At 44.1% G+C, this 17,071-nt stretch overlaps 1 protein-coding gene across 1 annotated transcript in view; it reads right to left on the bottom strand.

Moving 5' to 3' along the window:
- The window catches only part of trappc9 (trafficking protein particle complex subunit 9), a 350,071-nt gene that overhangs the window by 168,161 nt on the left and 164,839 nt on the right, over positions 1-17,071 (bottom strand). The window contains exon 19 of the mRNA XM_083770949.1: positions 13,149-13,291. Coding sequence (XP_083627075.1) covers positions 13,149-13,291 — 143 coding nt within the window. The remainder of the gene's footprint in view (positions 1-13,148; positions 13,292-17,071) is intronic.

Below are 17,071 nucleotides of genomic sequence, written 5' to 3' on the forward strand. Positions count from 1 at the left end.
TCCACATGCCCCAACATTTTATTCATCAGCCGTAGTGTCAACCCCTCTGTCGGATTGGTGGTTAGACTGGCATATTCGCCGATACCGATATGACCCCATTTATAACATGTTATAAAACATTATTTTTTAAATACTTTTCTTCATCAGAAGCCTTGTACGACAACACATTAAAGGTGGAAAAGAAATGTGTTATTTCTGGTCTATGGGCCTTGCAGGGTAGGGCCCTTTTCTACTACTAAAAATGTTCACATATATTGATATGCCCAAGATACATTCAGATATGTATTGTATCCAGTCATGGTCTGGATTCTGGAACGGGGGCACATAAAAAATCTAAACTGAATAAATAATTCAAAAACCAAACAAAGTGGGTTTTAAACTATTTGTCTATGTATTCTTGTCAACATGCAGAATGACTCAGATTGGCTTCAGGCAACCCTGGGGTGTTTCAAAGTGAAAACAAAACTGACCCAGTAATTTGCTTGTACGGTGTGGCCATAAATCATTCATCTGCCGAATATCAATATCTCTCACTTGTTTACATTTGAAAATGAGTCGGCTTCTGAGCCTCTAGCAGTTTGCGTGTGTGTGTGCGTGTGAGTGCACATGTGTGCGTGCGTGCGTAGTTTCTCCTGCATAGAGCAATTTATGGAGCTCAGAGACGGAGTGGGCTCCGAGTGGGGTTTTGCTACCCCACTTTCTGTCTTTTTAAAAAAGTAAACTTTTCAGTAACACTATCAGTAACACTATCAAACGCAAGCAAGCAGCTTATCTGGCTTATCTTATCTGCAGGCTTAAACTCAAACTGCCGTTTGTGTCGGTTCCTTTATCCCAGATTCAAAAAGTAGCACTGAAGCTCGTTTGACATTGAACATTCCATGAGCACTGCAAAGATTAGCTTGTTTATGTCGAGTCATACCAGCGTGTTTGACTTCCCCGTCAGCACCAAGGACTGTCTAAAGAGGACGAGACGCGAAGACCGTACGGGCGACGCCATGTTGCTCCATGGTGCTCCATGGAAGGAAAGAAACATGCGCAATGGGCTATATGCAGCAAACACTTCCGCGTTCAGCTTCCATGGTCTCAACTGCGCATGTTTCTTTCCGTTCCGGACAAAAACCGGGAGACATATTTTTGCTTGCTTACCTCGCTATCATTACGATAAAATCGCGGAATAATCGCATTCATATTTTGAACGAGAGGCAGGTAAGAAGTCAGAAAGGAAGAGCTTAGTATATCCATCTGGTCAAAACCACGAAGAGCTCCCTAGATTAGCAGATACCAGGCATTCTTTCTGATCCGTATACAGGGAAGTGAACGACAACGCACGTGCGCAAAGAGCAAAGAGTATGGTGGCCTTGGAGGCCAACTAAAACAAAACAAATTTTAAATGTGTGTACACGTCCTAGCGCCTTCCAGTGACATCATTTAAAAATATTTTTTATTTTTTGTAGATTTGTATTATTGCGATGAACAATGGCTTCCATTATCACACTGTAACATTTCAGGAATACAAAGCCTACAGTTTCTGAACTGCCCATAACCCTCCTATGAGACACAGACACCGAAAAAAGTTCTATTTTATCATGGACACTAGTGAGGACTAATTATATGAAGATAGGTTGAAAGTTGAAACGTGGTGAAGTCGTCCTTTAACCAGAATCGTTACAATTCTAAAGGATCCCAACCCTCGTAATAATGGCACAGAATTGTTTTATGAACAACTGTAGCAACTCAGCAGGAATGTGTTTATGATAGACATTTCTTGTTCATCAAAATGGTCAGAAATAACTGGAGCACGCATATGATTTCTACCTCATATAAGGAAACACTATTGCCTTCAAATATGCATTAAGCTCAATTTTAATTACCAGCAAATTGTGTCTGTTGGAAGGGGACACATTTTAAAAGTATACACGTATTCCGTGCAGACGCCTTTAGAAGGTAAAGCTATACTGGCGTGCAGACAAAGCGCATTCTGCAGCCAAATAATGAGTGTGATCCATTTCTGAAACGTCTCGTGGCACCGGCCAATGAACCGTGAGATCAGCCTTTTTCCCCATTATCGATCGGAAAGGAGGATGCTTACAGGGACGGAACACCTCTTACAAACCAGGCGTCGCACTCTCTGTGGACAGGACCATAAAATGAGGGCTTAACTGGGTGTAAAATGGGAAGAGTTGTCCAACACAATGCAGACGGACATCGGAGCTGACAAGCATCAGCAGTCAGGTCCTTCCGCTAACGATCACCGATTCCTGTGTGGTCCGACAGAAACAATCCAGGCAAACTCGCCAACACGTGATAAATTGGGACCTGGCTGGCGGTTCGTAGGCAGTTGCAGTACGTTTGTAGACATTGGCTGGGACAGATGAAATATGCATAGTGAGTAAGCGTGTGGTTCTTCTCAACGACACCCCCTTTCACTGTGAACATAGATATTCCGTGCATAGCTGTGCCACGCAATGGTAGGCCTGAGGCCTGGTATGGTAGGCCTGAGGCCTGGTATGGTAGGACTGAGGCCTACCATAGCAGCCTGACCGGTCAATAAAATAATGCTGAATTAACTAGCTTGTATTGGAAACTTTGACTGCACAATAGCCTCCCATTTAACTTCCTTGTCTAGGCCTATATTTATTGACCCACAATCAAATGTTATTCAATTTACTTGCACAATGGGACAGTAGCGTTTTCATACATACAGGCCTACATTTACCTTGCCGACATCATAGCACCTGACGAAGCTCACGGCGAAACGCGTCGTGCTAATAAATAAGTTTGATGCAGTAAGTTGTCCGTCTCTGTTCCCTGGAGTGTGCAGTCCCTTCCTTGGAAGGTTTTTCTCTTTTTTTTATATATATATATATATCTTTTTTTTAATTGCCATATATAATTTATTTGGGAAACCCAGCCATTGATATTTTGTTGTTAGCGGGGGGAACATTGATATTTTGTTGGTAGCGGGGGGAACATTGGTGTTTTGTTGGTACGGTATAGCGGGGGGAACATTGATGTTTTTGTGGACAGCTGCGGGACATTGATATTTTGTAGTGGGTGGGTGGCACAAATGGCACACGCCACGGGAGAGAGCAAAAAGACCAAAGAGATCAATGAAACGACAACCGCCAGCCAGTCAATCCTGTGGATCTGCAATCGATAAGTAGTGATTTTGCAGCGCTCCTTAGGCACAAATACGTGACATATCCCTCCCTAGACCCAATGTAATGGCCTTAATTAGCGCGGTTGGATTTAGAGTGGTGCCAATGAGGTGCTATATTTAGCTGCAAAGAGATCGTTAAAGGATACCGCCAGGTGTGTCTAACATTTTGTTTCCACGGACAACTGCACTGATTTAAAGGAGCAATAATGTTGTGTTGTCAGATGAATACAATCTGCAATCACTGGCATAAAACGTCCTGGTCCGAAGTTACAGGGATGCAATAGAATAATATAATCATACTAGTCTGACAACACCAATGTGTAACATTTGTCTTTAACCATTATTTAAAGTTTATAGTTTGGTAAAAAGAAAATGAAGAAAAAAAACGTTTTGTTTTTTACTTTTTTACTTTTGATGTTTATGGATTACATCCTGTAGATTGCAAACACAAGTGGTTTTCCTTTAACACTGAAATGCTGCAATATACAGTATAATCTGTGCAGCATCACAGCATGCAACAACAGTGAGGTGGCACCATAGATTGTCAAATGAATCGACACAGGGAGCCCCATTGGTTTCTTTCTACAGACCGTTTTCAAGCCACTTTGTCTGCAAATTGTAATCTGCCATCTTTGAACTTCTGCTCCGGGAATGAAACTCAGCAGGTATTCACTCATAATGTTCATGTTTAATGAATGGAACTATAATTTACTAAACGCACATCATCATGATGATGATATGATATGATATGTGTGAGAGAGAGAGAGAGAGAGAGAGAGAGAGAGAGAGAGAGAGAGAGAGAGAGAGAGAGAGAGAGAGGGGGGGGGGGGGGGGGGGGGGGGAGAGAGAGAGAGAGAGAGAGAGAGAGAAAATAGAGATCTAGTAGAACTAACACAAGTCATATGTTATGCTTGGTTGTGTGCAGGTGTTAGTGTCACTGTAAAGTAGCAGATATGCAGGCTCACAACGTGTCACAGCACAGCTACAGTATGGCCCAAATGTATACACAGGTAGGCCTGAAGTTGTTACTGTATGCTTTGTAATCAAAATCAAAATCTACAAAGTAAGTAGTATCCAATTCCAAAGTTTTCAAATAAATTGAAATTGGAAATGCAAATACAAGTAAAGTGCAAATATAGTACCTCAAAATTGTACTTAAGTACAGACAGTAAATGTACTGTAGTTACTTTCGCCTCCTTCAGGACACGATCCACCACTGCTCACTTATAGAGCACCGAAGAATGACGTCTCTGTCAGTAGAGGGCGCCAGTCCACAGGTTCATTCATTTTTTTATTTGCATTGAAATCCCCATACTAGGGATTTTAGGTTGCTGTGTTTGAAAAATAAACCGATCATCTCGGCCTTTCTGTCAGGGAGGTGGCTGTGTGTCGTTAATGATGTCCATTCATATTTGATACAGCCAGTTTCTGAAAAAATATATATATTTTGGCCACAAAAGCCTTGAAACTACAAGTATGACAGCAATGTCGCCGCTCATACGTCACGCTCAGCTGTCGACACATTGCGTTCCTGAGATTCCTCGTTGATGTAAGCTCAGCTGGCAGTGACTCGACACGAAACATTATATATCAATAATAAAAAAAAAGAAACATAGTCAGTTTCTGTTGTGCGATGGGGCAGCTGCAGCCACCCCGCCTACCCGGAAATGTAGTCTCTGGGTTGTTTGACTAATTTCTAGCGCTTGTGTTACTCTTTGGGTATATTTGTACATTTTCACCTTCAGTCGATGCTTCATATCCATATGAGTGAAAAGGCCGGGATGATCGGTTTATTATACAGTTCTTATATGAAGAGATCTAAAATCCCCCTATGGGGATTTCAATGCAAATACAAAGTACACAAACCTGTGGATTGGCGCCCTCTACTGACAGTGACGTCAGGACTTCGGTTCTCTATATCAGCTGATACGAGATACCCTGCAGGCCAACACTCCAGGCACCCTTGACTCTTTCATTCTCCCCCCGTGCCACCCAAACTGTGAAATGACACCCACGTCCCAGTCGGCGCGACGCACGCCCTTGCATTGTCATCATCAGCGCTCCCGTTAATTTGACGTCATTCCCGTTTTCAGAGGACTGTTTTTTTGCCTTGGAGGACATCAGGAGAGGCACAACTTTCATGGATTATGCATAAGGCCCATTGGACACAATTGATGTCGACACAGCACAGCAACAGCCGACGGCCAGTGTTGATGCAACACTTATTCAACACAGCACTCATATGGCACCAGTGGAGTCTGGGTGTCACTCCCCATTTCCCAGGCGCAGTTTGAAAACTCACCTCTTGAGACTCTTCCGCACAAGTACTGCTCGTTCCTAACTGTATATCACTTTGTATTGCCCGTTTCGATAGACGTCCGTTACACTATGCAGGTCTGCCATTTAGAAAACACAATTGGTAAATGGTGCATTTATATGGCGCCTTCATCCAAGGCGCTTTACAGAGATTGTGCATTACATTCACCCATTCACACACACGTTCATACACCGATGGCGGCAGAAATCAATGTGAGGCACCAACCAGCACATCAGGAGCAATTAGGGGTTCAGTGTCTTGCTCAAGGACACTTCGACACTAACTCTGGGGGAGCCCGGGTTCGAACTGGCAACCTTGCGGTTACCATCCAGCCGCTCTGCCCCTGGGCCACCGCCGCCCAACATATGCATTTAGACAGATGTTAAGTTTGATGTTTACCTGGTATCCAAGATACAGTGTGGCACCTAATCATTTCCCTTGCACTCTATTTAATTGACCATTTACCCTGCCGTTTGTTGACTATAGAGTTCAGGCCACTTACTCCGACCTTAAAAGTCACTCTGGATGAGAGCGTCTGATAAATGCCTAGACCTAGACCCTTGTCTGTCGGAGGTCGCAGTTAACGCTGGAATTGTGCAGTTCCCGTCACGGACACGTGACGTGTGTTGGTTGGGCACGTGACATTACGTGACATCATCAGGGATGGAGATCCCTGATGTCATCAATATTGGCCATGCAACTCTACATCTGATCTCAAACCTCAAACCCTTAGTTGATCCTTCCCCATCCATCCTTAATCTTCGATGTCTCCCTTTTGACAGATACCTGTCCATTTAAACTCTAGACGGGCCTGCCCCAAAGTTATTAGTGCAGCCTCGCCCGGCAGCCGGTGAAAACCATAGTTAGGCCCGAAAATTAAGATCTCACACCCCATGTCAAAGCGCCATCGCTCGCCCAGCAGTCTGCTGTCACCCAGGCGGATATGTTGATCTGACCCCCCATTCCAAAGCGCCAGTCCTCGCCCAGCAGTCTGCTGTCACCCAGGTGGATTGTGTGCACGCCCTACAGGGTGAGGTCGCTTCTCGACCTCAGGCGTCTTACTGGTATAATTGTAGTTTTTAGTATGGCTCAAATAACGCTGCCTCAGAATTAGGGGTGGGTCCCGAACCTCGGGACCAATCTGGCACCGAACCGAACATGCTCAAGTACCGGGTACCCATTACAATAATTCAATTTCGGTTCTCTCTATCGGTTCCTGGGTGACACCATGCATGCACGCACGCACGCACATAAAACAGCTGATTATAATCAGATCCTGCTACTCGGAGAGCCAGCAACAGAATGGACCGTGGTAATCGCTCTTGTCGCTCAAAAGTATGGCTTCACTATAGTAGACAATCAAAGCAGTTAGCGTCCACTGTCCAGATGCCGTGGCCACGGTGCTCGGCTCGCACACAAGTCAACAACAAAGTTAACTTCGGGAGAGAGCCCCCACAGATCTGCCCTTCATGCAACGAACGGCAGATCGATGAGCGCATGGGGGGTTTTGCAGCCTGGCGCACTGGCGCAGCTCCATGCGCGTTGTGGATCTCTCATTTTATGGAACGAACGTACCACCGGTATGCTGTTAGCTTGTTGCTAACGGGACCCTGTTAGCAACAAGTCTCTCTCTCTCTCTCTCAGACGTTCTCTCTAACACGTCTCTCTCTCTCTCTCTCTCTCTCTCTCAAGCCCACCACACACCGGCTGTGTCCGCCGCGCGGCGCCGCGCGGCGGACACAGCCGCCTCCATTATTTTCAATGAACCTATCGCACACCAGCTCCATCCGCCGCGTCGCCTGGCGCGCCGATAGAACCCAGTTCTATTTTCCAGGCGGCGCCGCGCGGCAAAGCGTCGCGCCGCAGACGGTCGCAGACGGTGTGTGTCGGGCTTTACACGTCTCTCTCTCTCTCCCTCTCGCGCGCGTTAGAGAGAGACGCTCTCTCTAACACGTCTTTCTTTTTCTCTCTCTCTCTCTCTCTCTCTCTCTCGCGCGTTAGAGAGAGACGCTCTCTCTAACACGTCTTTTTCTCTCTCTCTCTCTCTCTCTCTCTCTCTCTCTCTCTCTCTCTCTCCCTCTCTCTCCCCCTCCCTCCCGTTGAAGCACTGTAGTGTTGCACTGTTCTGATGTGATATTACCGGTATATGAAATAGCCTATCATACATTTTATTTTTATTATGTTATTATTTGCATCTGAACTTGTCAGTAGCCTAACTGTAGGCCTTTACCACAGTACTGTGGTAGTCTACTGTGGAAGAGGATGTTACACTATTTATTCATTACATGTCTTAAATTGACATTGAGCTTTTTTGTTAAACATTTGACCTCTTTTATATCATTTTGGAACCGAAATAGGGAACCGTTAAGAACCGGAATCGATAAGCAGAACCGGAATCGGTACCGGACTCGAAGAAATCCTAACGATACCCATCCCTACTCAGAATGTAAAATAACTTCATTCAGCACAAAGGCGTGTATGCACGCACATGAAAGGAAAAAAAAGGAGAAAACCGACACAGAATGTGATTTTAGCAGGTCACTGTACTGTATGGATCACTGAGTATTTCACACCTCCTTTCGCCGCCCCGGTCATCCTCTTAACAAATCTGTCACGTTATATAGGGGCAAAAGCCCACGACAAGGTCTTCCTCTGTGTCAATGGACGACAGCCACTCCTGGGAGCCACTCAACTGCACAGAAGGTCAAAAGGGAGACTGGACAAGAGAGTATTAAACAAAAGCTATATACAGTGTAGTAGAAGGTGTTTGGCATATGAATGCAGGTAGCAGTGTACAGTGTACTACAGACGCACGGTAATACTGTACCGATCTGAGAACAGATTCTACAAAATGCCTTCTGAATCCTGACAGTTTTCTGAAAAACCTATGTTTCTATGTCAGTGGTTCTAAAACATTTTCATGTAAAGGACCCCCAGAATTATATGAAATTGGCCGCCGTCGACCCCCATCTGAAAATATCTTGATTCCAGGGACTTTCCAGAAGCAAAGATTTGAGTTAAAAATGTTCGCTCTGAAATATATATTCAAAGATTTGCACTACATTTGCACGATTTTCACGATTAAAAAAAAAATAGCAGACCTACAAGTTGAGCTTGTAGATCTGCTATTTTTCAATAGCTAAAGTATAAAATAATACCTTTCCGTTGCTGGCTGTTTTGTGCAGAATGACCTCTCATAAATAGCACAAGAATGCAGGCCTCTCCTCTCCAGAGAAGATGACAGGCAATAATGGAATGAGACCCAGCCTCATCATCCACTGGACGAAGCAGAATAGACTCTTTGAGAGAGAGAGAGAGAGAGAGAGCTGCATGAGTAGTGAGTGAGTGAGTGTGTGTGTGTGTGTGTGTGTGTGTGTGTGTGTGTGTGTGTGTGTGTGTGTGTGTGACAGAGGAGAGGGAGAGAGAAAGAGAAGGCTGTCTAGCTCAAGCAGATTGAAAGGCTTACTTCTCGATATGACCAAGTAATTCAATAAACCCACTACTACCAAGATATCTTTTAACTATTGTTGACATCCGTGAGACTCAATAGAGCCTTTTTCAACAAGCCAACTGTGTCAACTGACACGCACGCACACACACACACACACACACACACACACACACACACACACACACACACACACACACACACACACACACACACACACACACACACACACACACACACACACACACACACACACACACACACACACACACACACAGAATTTCAAGTTGGACAATCTGTTTGTCCGGTTTGGTCCTAGATAGGTCCATGTCCCTATCATTTTAGCATTATGTCGTTCTTTGATTTTTCAAATCTACAAGCTCATAGTGCGCTACGAGCTTGTAGGTCTGCTATTTTTGAAAAATCAAAGAACGACATAGATTTTTCAGAAAACTGTCAGGATGTAGAAGACATTTTTATAATCTGATCTCAGGCCTAAATGGGTTAACTCTGGCCTAGCCCCTGTTTGTTGGACCGTCAGATTCACCCCCCCGTCTCTGTCCCTACTCCACCCTATTACCAATTTGTACTACAGTAACAAAAAAAGGTTGAATACTAGCCGAAGACAGTGGAAGACAAGGATATTGGAGTTCTGTGAAAACAGACCTGTGGTCAGAGATGAACCCTGTGCCTTATTTGGCTCTACTCTCCACGGGCGAACGCTTTCTAACGCCCAGCATCTAGACAATTTAAGTCATTTTGAGAATGTTCTCAGAGGCAGTCTCCCTCTCAGACAGTCTCCCTGTCGTCGTGCCTGATGGGCAACAAATGAGTTTGGACTCAGTGAACCTCCCCAGGTGGGCAGTGGTGGACAGTAACAGTTTGATTTTCCAACCAAGGTTTGTGTTTCGGTCGTTATTAGAGAAAGTAAAAGATGAGTGTTATTATTATTTATTTTCATTTACAGCTTTCTTTCATTTTAGCAATTTTTGACAGGGGGGGGCGAATATGGGCCTAGGTAAATATGTCTACGGCGATTTCTTTATTATGATCTTACTACACTCCAGGAAATAGCATCTGGCCACAAAAGATCACGGGATCTATTGAATGTGAAGGGGGAGGTGGCAAACTGAAATATTGAGCCTTTACGACACACAGTACTGTATGTCATCCCCCTAGTATCGCCCTTCACGTTCAGTAGATCCCGTGATCTCTAATAATTATCTGATAATTTAAATACAGCATGCATCGGTATTCAAGTGAAAATATACCTCGGCACCTTAACTCAAGTACAATTTTGTGTGTAGACCAGGGGAAACTTCCTGTAGGCTTCGTCAGGTGCTTTGCATGCACCTCCGCAAAGCGCCCGACGAAGCCTACACACGGCGAAACGCGTCGTGCAAATAAAGCAATGAAGCAACAATAATCTTGTCCTGAGCGTCTCTGGAGTGTGCGGTCCCTTCCTCTTCTAAGGAAGTTTCCGCTGGTCTACATTTTATGCCTTGCCTACCAGCACCTCCCTCACTTGGATGTGCACGAAAAGCTACCTGTATATATATATATATATATATATATATATATATATATATATATATATATATATATATATACACACACACACAGGTATATATATATAGTTACTGGCCCATGGTGGCAGGATGACGGTGGCGATACACTAGTGGGAGTGCCAGATCTATCAGCGCCTAGCCAAGATGGATGGTTTAAGCCGCAGATATTATTACAGCTAATGATTCACCTCAAGTGGCCATTACTGCGGTGCCATCAGTCTCCCTCTTGCTCTGCTGGGCTTTTTTTTTCTCCACAGAGTTGGGGAGCTGACAAGTGGAGTGAAGCGAGAAAAACAGATAGCGAGAGATAGTGTTTGTGTGCGCGTGTGCGTGTGTGTGTGAGAGACTGTGAGTGTGAGTATGTGTGAGCGTGTGCGTGTGTGCGTGGGCACACGTGTGTTGAGAGAGAGAGAGAGAGAGAGAGAGAGAGAGAGAGAGAGAGAGAGAGAGAGAGTCAAATAGAGACAGAGATACATGACGGAGAGAGAGAAAGGGGGAGTCAGTTGAAACATGAGTGTATAATTTTCATTCACTTCTTCACCCTGTCAGTGGAAATGCCATCTCTCTAAAGCTTCGACTCATTTTGATAGAAATGATGCTACAGAAGAATTAAAAAATAAAAGCTTCTAGCACCCAGACTGAGAGGACACTTGGCACAGTGTTACAAGGATCATGATGGTTGTCTGGAATTCAAGCCCATTTGTGGCCAAATATGACTGAGGGACTGCCATTGGATTTGTTTTGAATTTTCATTTTTTGTCATGTCATATGAAAGCAGGGAATATCTTCAAATTGACATATTGGTTGTTCCGTTTGACCCGCCAGTTTTGGAGATGTGGCTTATAGAGTAATGTCTTGCAGAGAAATAGCGAGAGAAAACCGACTTGAAAGGTATTTCAGACATGCATAGTATGTCTGCCTGTGATATTAACTCATTTTGGGAAGTTTTTCTCCTCATGGTGAAAGGCTGGAATTTAAATGATGGCAGGCTCTCAGTCAAATTTGTTTGACTAACTTTTCTTGAGATACTGTCTGTGTGTGGTTATTCCGTGGCAAGGTTTTTAGTTGCATCAGAATGCATATTTATAGCTCAGATTGATTTGAACGAGTCAAGCCAAAAATAGTCCACCAGAGAAAAAGATTCATTCACGGGTTAGATTAAAAACGCCCACTACTTATAAACGGCACATTCAATACTGACTTGAATTGTTCAGGTAAGCTCAGTTTTAATGACTTTGTAGAAAACATAGCCAGACATGACATCTAAAAATAAGGCCATTAAAGGAAATACATAGTCTATGTTTATATATGATAATATTCTGACAAGGTGTCATTAGACAATGACGTGCGTAATGACGGTCGCTAATGTGATGACGTCTGTATGATCCTAAATGCATGTGTGTACGTACGCCTTTACGTCTGTAATCCACGTAGCCTGGAACTCACCTATGCTTTCTATGGCATAGGCAGCTCCCGGCAGGATCCGCTGGGAGAAACTGTGCGCTGCTGCTGGACATGAGACTAATTAATTAGAGCGACAGAGAGAGAGAGAGAGGAGTGTGTGTGTGTACGGGTGTGCGTGTGTGCGTCAATTTAACAAAGGTGCAGACGATCAGAAATCAGCAGAGAGTGATCGACGTTTGCGCTACTCTATGCCAAATTGAAGTGGACTCGGACCCAGACTTTTTTTTTTCCCTGGAACTAAAAACGTCTGGGTTTCCGAGGCTATAATCCACGTAACTCGAGAACCGTTCGCCCCACCTACTTCAAATTCGACACACGCGTTGCACACCCGCACAGGGAGTGCAGTGCCCGGTGTCGAGTCGGTCGCACCCACGATTGTCCAGAACTGCCACAAAAGGCCTCTGCCTGGGCCATAGCTGACATCACAAGGTCTCTGCCCGCGACAGACTCCATATTTGGGCATGCATAAATACGGGTTCGTCCCACCGACTTCTGACATCATTCTGACAACTGCATAGACTCCATATTTGGGCATGCCTGACAAAGAACTCCATATATGGGTATAAAAGGGGATACCGCTGACATCACTTCTGACATCATGATATAAGGGCAGTGCCTTGTGTCGAGTCAGTCAGACCCACGGTTGTCCAGAACCGCCACAAAAGTCCTCTGCCCGGGCTCTTGGCAGGGTCAGCTCACACGTTGTGTTGATCTGCATTTGTCACCGCTTTGGGTCCCGAGGAGACATCAAATATCTCTTTTGGGTCTCGAGCTAAAAAGTTTGGGAACCACACTTTATTCACTACAAAAAAAAGTCGTATAGTGGAGAATTAATTCTATTCATACCCTGGTATCACTCGCGAAAAGAACATATCTGCAAGCCAACCCGACGTTGTTCTGCTATGGCCTGGCCCATTCTGGCAACAGTGGAGTCACAGAAAAGACGGTTTCCAGGGCCCCTAATGAGGGAGTGGGCCGCCTGCCGCTAGACAATGTTATTCAGCTCCTGACCATCAGGAAATACTTTTAACAAGGGACGCCTTTAGCAAAAGAAAGTCTGCTCCAAACACAAGAGAACGTGTCCGTGCTTTGACATGCTCATTACACTTTAACTGGGTGGCAAATGGAGTCGTATATATATATTCCCTCTCTCCCTCGCCTCTGCGCAGGGTTTATATTATGCTATAGTACCTGGTGGCCGGGAGGGTGCTGACCCTGGTGAAGAACACTGAGGGCTCCACGTCCACGTGCACGCCCAGAGACAGGTCCCTGTAGTAGCCCTCCACTCTGCCGGCTCCGCCCGAATACTTGAAGTTCAGCACCGCCTCCAGAGTCTGAGCAACACCAAAGGGGACAAGGACAGAGAGAGAGAGAGAGGGGGGGGGGGGGCAGAATGTTATTGAGAGGAGAGGATAGCCCCTTGGCAAAACATTACATACAAACATAGTGCAGTTACACAATAGACAATACAAATGTACAGATACATTTAGCTTGCTCATCCTCTCTCAGTACAGTACAGTGACTTGTATAACGGTCAGACATAAACAGTATACAGGCAGTGTTAGTAGCATGAACAAGTTGTTTTGAGTTCTGCTCATCAAGTTTTTCTCCTCTGGTGAAAGGCTGGAAAGTCAAATCTGGTCACATTTGTTTGACTAACTTTTCTTGAGATACTGTCTGTGTGCGGTTATTCCCTGGCAAGGTTTTTAGTTGCATCAGAATTCATATTTATAGCTCAGATTGATTTGAACGAGTCAAGCCAAAAATAGTCCACCAGAGGGTTAGATTAAAAACACCCACTACTTAACGGCACACTCAATACTGACTTGAATTGTTCAGGTAAGCTCAGTTTTAATGACTTTGTAGAAAACAGACAATAGCCAGACATGAGATCTAAAAATAAGGCCATTAAAGGAAATACATAGTCTATGTTTATACATGATATTATTCTGACAAGGTGTAAATAGACAATGACGTGTGTAATGACGGTCGCTAATGTGATGGCGTCTGTATGATCCTAAATGCATGTGTGTGTACGTACGAACCGTTCGCCCACCTACATCAAAGTATTAACGCCATGACATTTGCTCCACAAATTATATGAAAAAAAAACCTTCAACGAAATGAAACGCTATACGCCCTCCACCACCAGCGTCTGAAAGCACTCCGTGCATGGAAGAGCGAGCGTGTGTGATTGGGGTCAGAGGTGACGCTTGGAGGCGGAGTCTTCCCGTGTAGTGGACACAATCGTGCGGACAGTACACCGCTGCCCATCAGCAAAGTAAAAAAGGGGAAAAAAAGATCAATGCATCAAAAGCCATTATGGTAAAAGAATGAGCAACGCGGCCATGGCTATTGTGGCGTGTTGAATGAAAATGGCAAGACCATCTGAGTGGGTGGGGAGGGGGTGAGGAAGATTAATGCCATGAAACCTTTAATTGTTTTGTTTTTATATTAGATTATTTTCCCTGCAAAAACAGCTAGTTTTTGTTGGTGGTTAACACTCACATGACTGAAGTAAGGTCAGCTATACCACAGACCACACAAGCTGACTTAAAGTAAAAAATTATTTTTTCCCCCCTGCAATGTTATTGGCTATACTGTCTCCAGAGGCTTTGACAGATCTTTCTTGGTTGGCCACCCATTTTACATTTGAGATCAGCCCGGGGAGTGACATCATCACTACAGGTGGATGCACCATTTAGAGCCTGAGTGGCTGGGTGAAAGGGATGTCTGCGTGCGTGCGCGTGCGTTTGTGCGTGCATGCGTGCGTGCGCGTGTGTGTGTGTGTGTGTGGGGGGGGAGTTCAAGTGGGCGACGGATAGTGAAGGGAAATGAAAAGTGACAGTTTAAGGCGAAGCGAGGGTATTCAGCTGACTCAGGCGATAGGCTAAAACAGGGCCAAGGGATGAGGTCTGAGATGCCGCAGCACAGCGTCCATCATCACCCCCGGAGGTTAGGATTGTTGCTGACGGAGGCACTTCCTATAGGCTTTCTGCAGGGACACCTTTTATTTATTTTATTTCTGTTACAACCTTTAAAAGCACCGGAGGAGAGGAGAGTCAACTGTATTGTCGCATGACCGAAATGTGTTTTTGTTGTTTTTCAGAAGGGGGGGGGGGGGAGTACAGTGTGTGTGTGTGTGTGTGTGTGTGTGTGTGTGTGTGTGCGTGTGCGTGTGTATGTGTGTAATCTTACATTAAAATAAGCACGTCAAAGAGAACCATACAAATAACAATACTATATCTACATACAGTACAGTATATACACATAGCATAAGACATCGATACAGCACTGTACAATGTACATGACGGAGGATGAGGAGAGCTGTACATAATGATTTCTGTCAAGCACACATTTTAATAACACACATCAACGCATTGACCCGTTGCAGTCTCGTAATGAGTCTAAACATTCCCCCACGGAGCTGCAAGTACCCCTAGCTGCCCTATACCAGCTGTAATGTTCCACTGCCATCACATTCTCTCAAGCCCAGAATGACTCAACGATAGTTAGCCTTTTAGTTTATAATGCACGCTGGGGAAAAGGGAGGGTTAAAGGAAAATGATATGATTTCTGATATATATATATATATATATATATATTTCCCTCTCTCTCTCGATTTTCCATTTCAATTCACGGTTTCTCATTCATCCCGCTACTACTCTGGAAGTGCAGTAGTTGAGTCATTCAGCTTTTACAATTGAAGGGGAGAGAAGTAGCCACAAAATAACACATTTTGTGCCGACTACGACACAAAAGCTACTCCATGTTGGCTGGAGAAATCTGATCTGAATCGACTCTGACTTAACAGCTCTCATTCTCCGGCCGAGACCCTAAGCACTTAGGCAATCTTAAGCAGGCCTCTTCTTGTTTTCTCTGCAGGCTACTATTCTCGTTAACGTTGCAGTATTATAAATCCTCCGCGCCACAGATGCAATTATTTCCATGACTTTGAGTTTCTTTTCTTTGATTCATTATGGTGGACATTTAGGGTGCCATTTTGAAGATCCGTTTTACAATGGGGTAATACATAAATTGCCCTCGCTCTGCGCACAATCGTAATATGAAAGGCATATCGGCCCGTGTTGAACGCACACACATATGGCATACGTCGTTCCTGAATATTTTAGCATTGTGGGAGTGTCCATATGCTTTGCACAATTTGCTATTAAGCCCCTTGACCTAAAAACACTCAGCGCATAACGATTATACGTGGGTCTGACCACCTCATAAACGCAAAAAGCACTGTTTGATTTTACACTTGAGCGGCTCTGGGAGGCTGCTGGAGTGTTGCCATGTCTGTTTATTATAAGCGGCTTCTTTTTCTGTAAAGTTGCTTGTAAATATTGGTAGTTGTAGCCTACTAGTTGTGGTTGCTTTTCTTGTTTCTAAAGTGGTTATTTGGGCTTTTCTCCTAATGTTGTTTAAACCAGTGATCCTCACACAGCACATTCCTATGTCAAGGATCCCCAGATGAATGCATTTGCCCAACTAAGGACGGCTAATCCAAACATTAAATAAAGAAATTCCAAGATTACTTTTGAAAATAGCAGATCTATACCAGCTCACAATGCATCACATTCATTCATTAAAACTATGAACTCTGACTGCAGGGGGATATATATAATGATCATTATATTTATAACAATGTGCAAGAACATATTTAAAAAGAAGGAAGAACTTTATTTGTGGACAATCAAAATATGTTTTTTTATTTTAATGTGGTGTCATTAAAATTAATCTGGATATGACAGACTCACTATCTAGAAAAACATGGCACTTCATTTAAAATAGGTTACAGATCCATATTATATGCGCTTATTTTTATAGACCTATTTACTTGTTTCTATGAGACATGGCAACAGCCTCTTTTTGCATATTTCTTTTGTAAAATGTTGAGATTAGAAACGGCCATAATTCTTTCATTTCTCAACCTTAAAAATAAATAAAAACATCTCCATAATCCGTGAGAAGTTTGCTTTCATATGCTGTATCACACCCGATTCAAGTCTTCTTCAATAAAATGCTAAGAGCGAAAACCATATACCATCGGGGCCACAGGCACAGCATTAAGCAGCAGCATTCAACTCATTCCTTCATCATGACTTGAA

The sequence above is a fragment of the Protomyctophum parallelum genome (genome assembly GCF_964188405.1).
Source record: "Protomyctophum parallelum genome assembly, chromosome: 1".
NCBI lineage: Eukaryota > Metazoa > Chordata > Actinopteri > Myctophiformes > Myctophidae > Protomyctophum > Protomyctophum parallelum.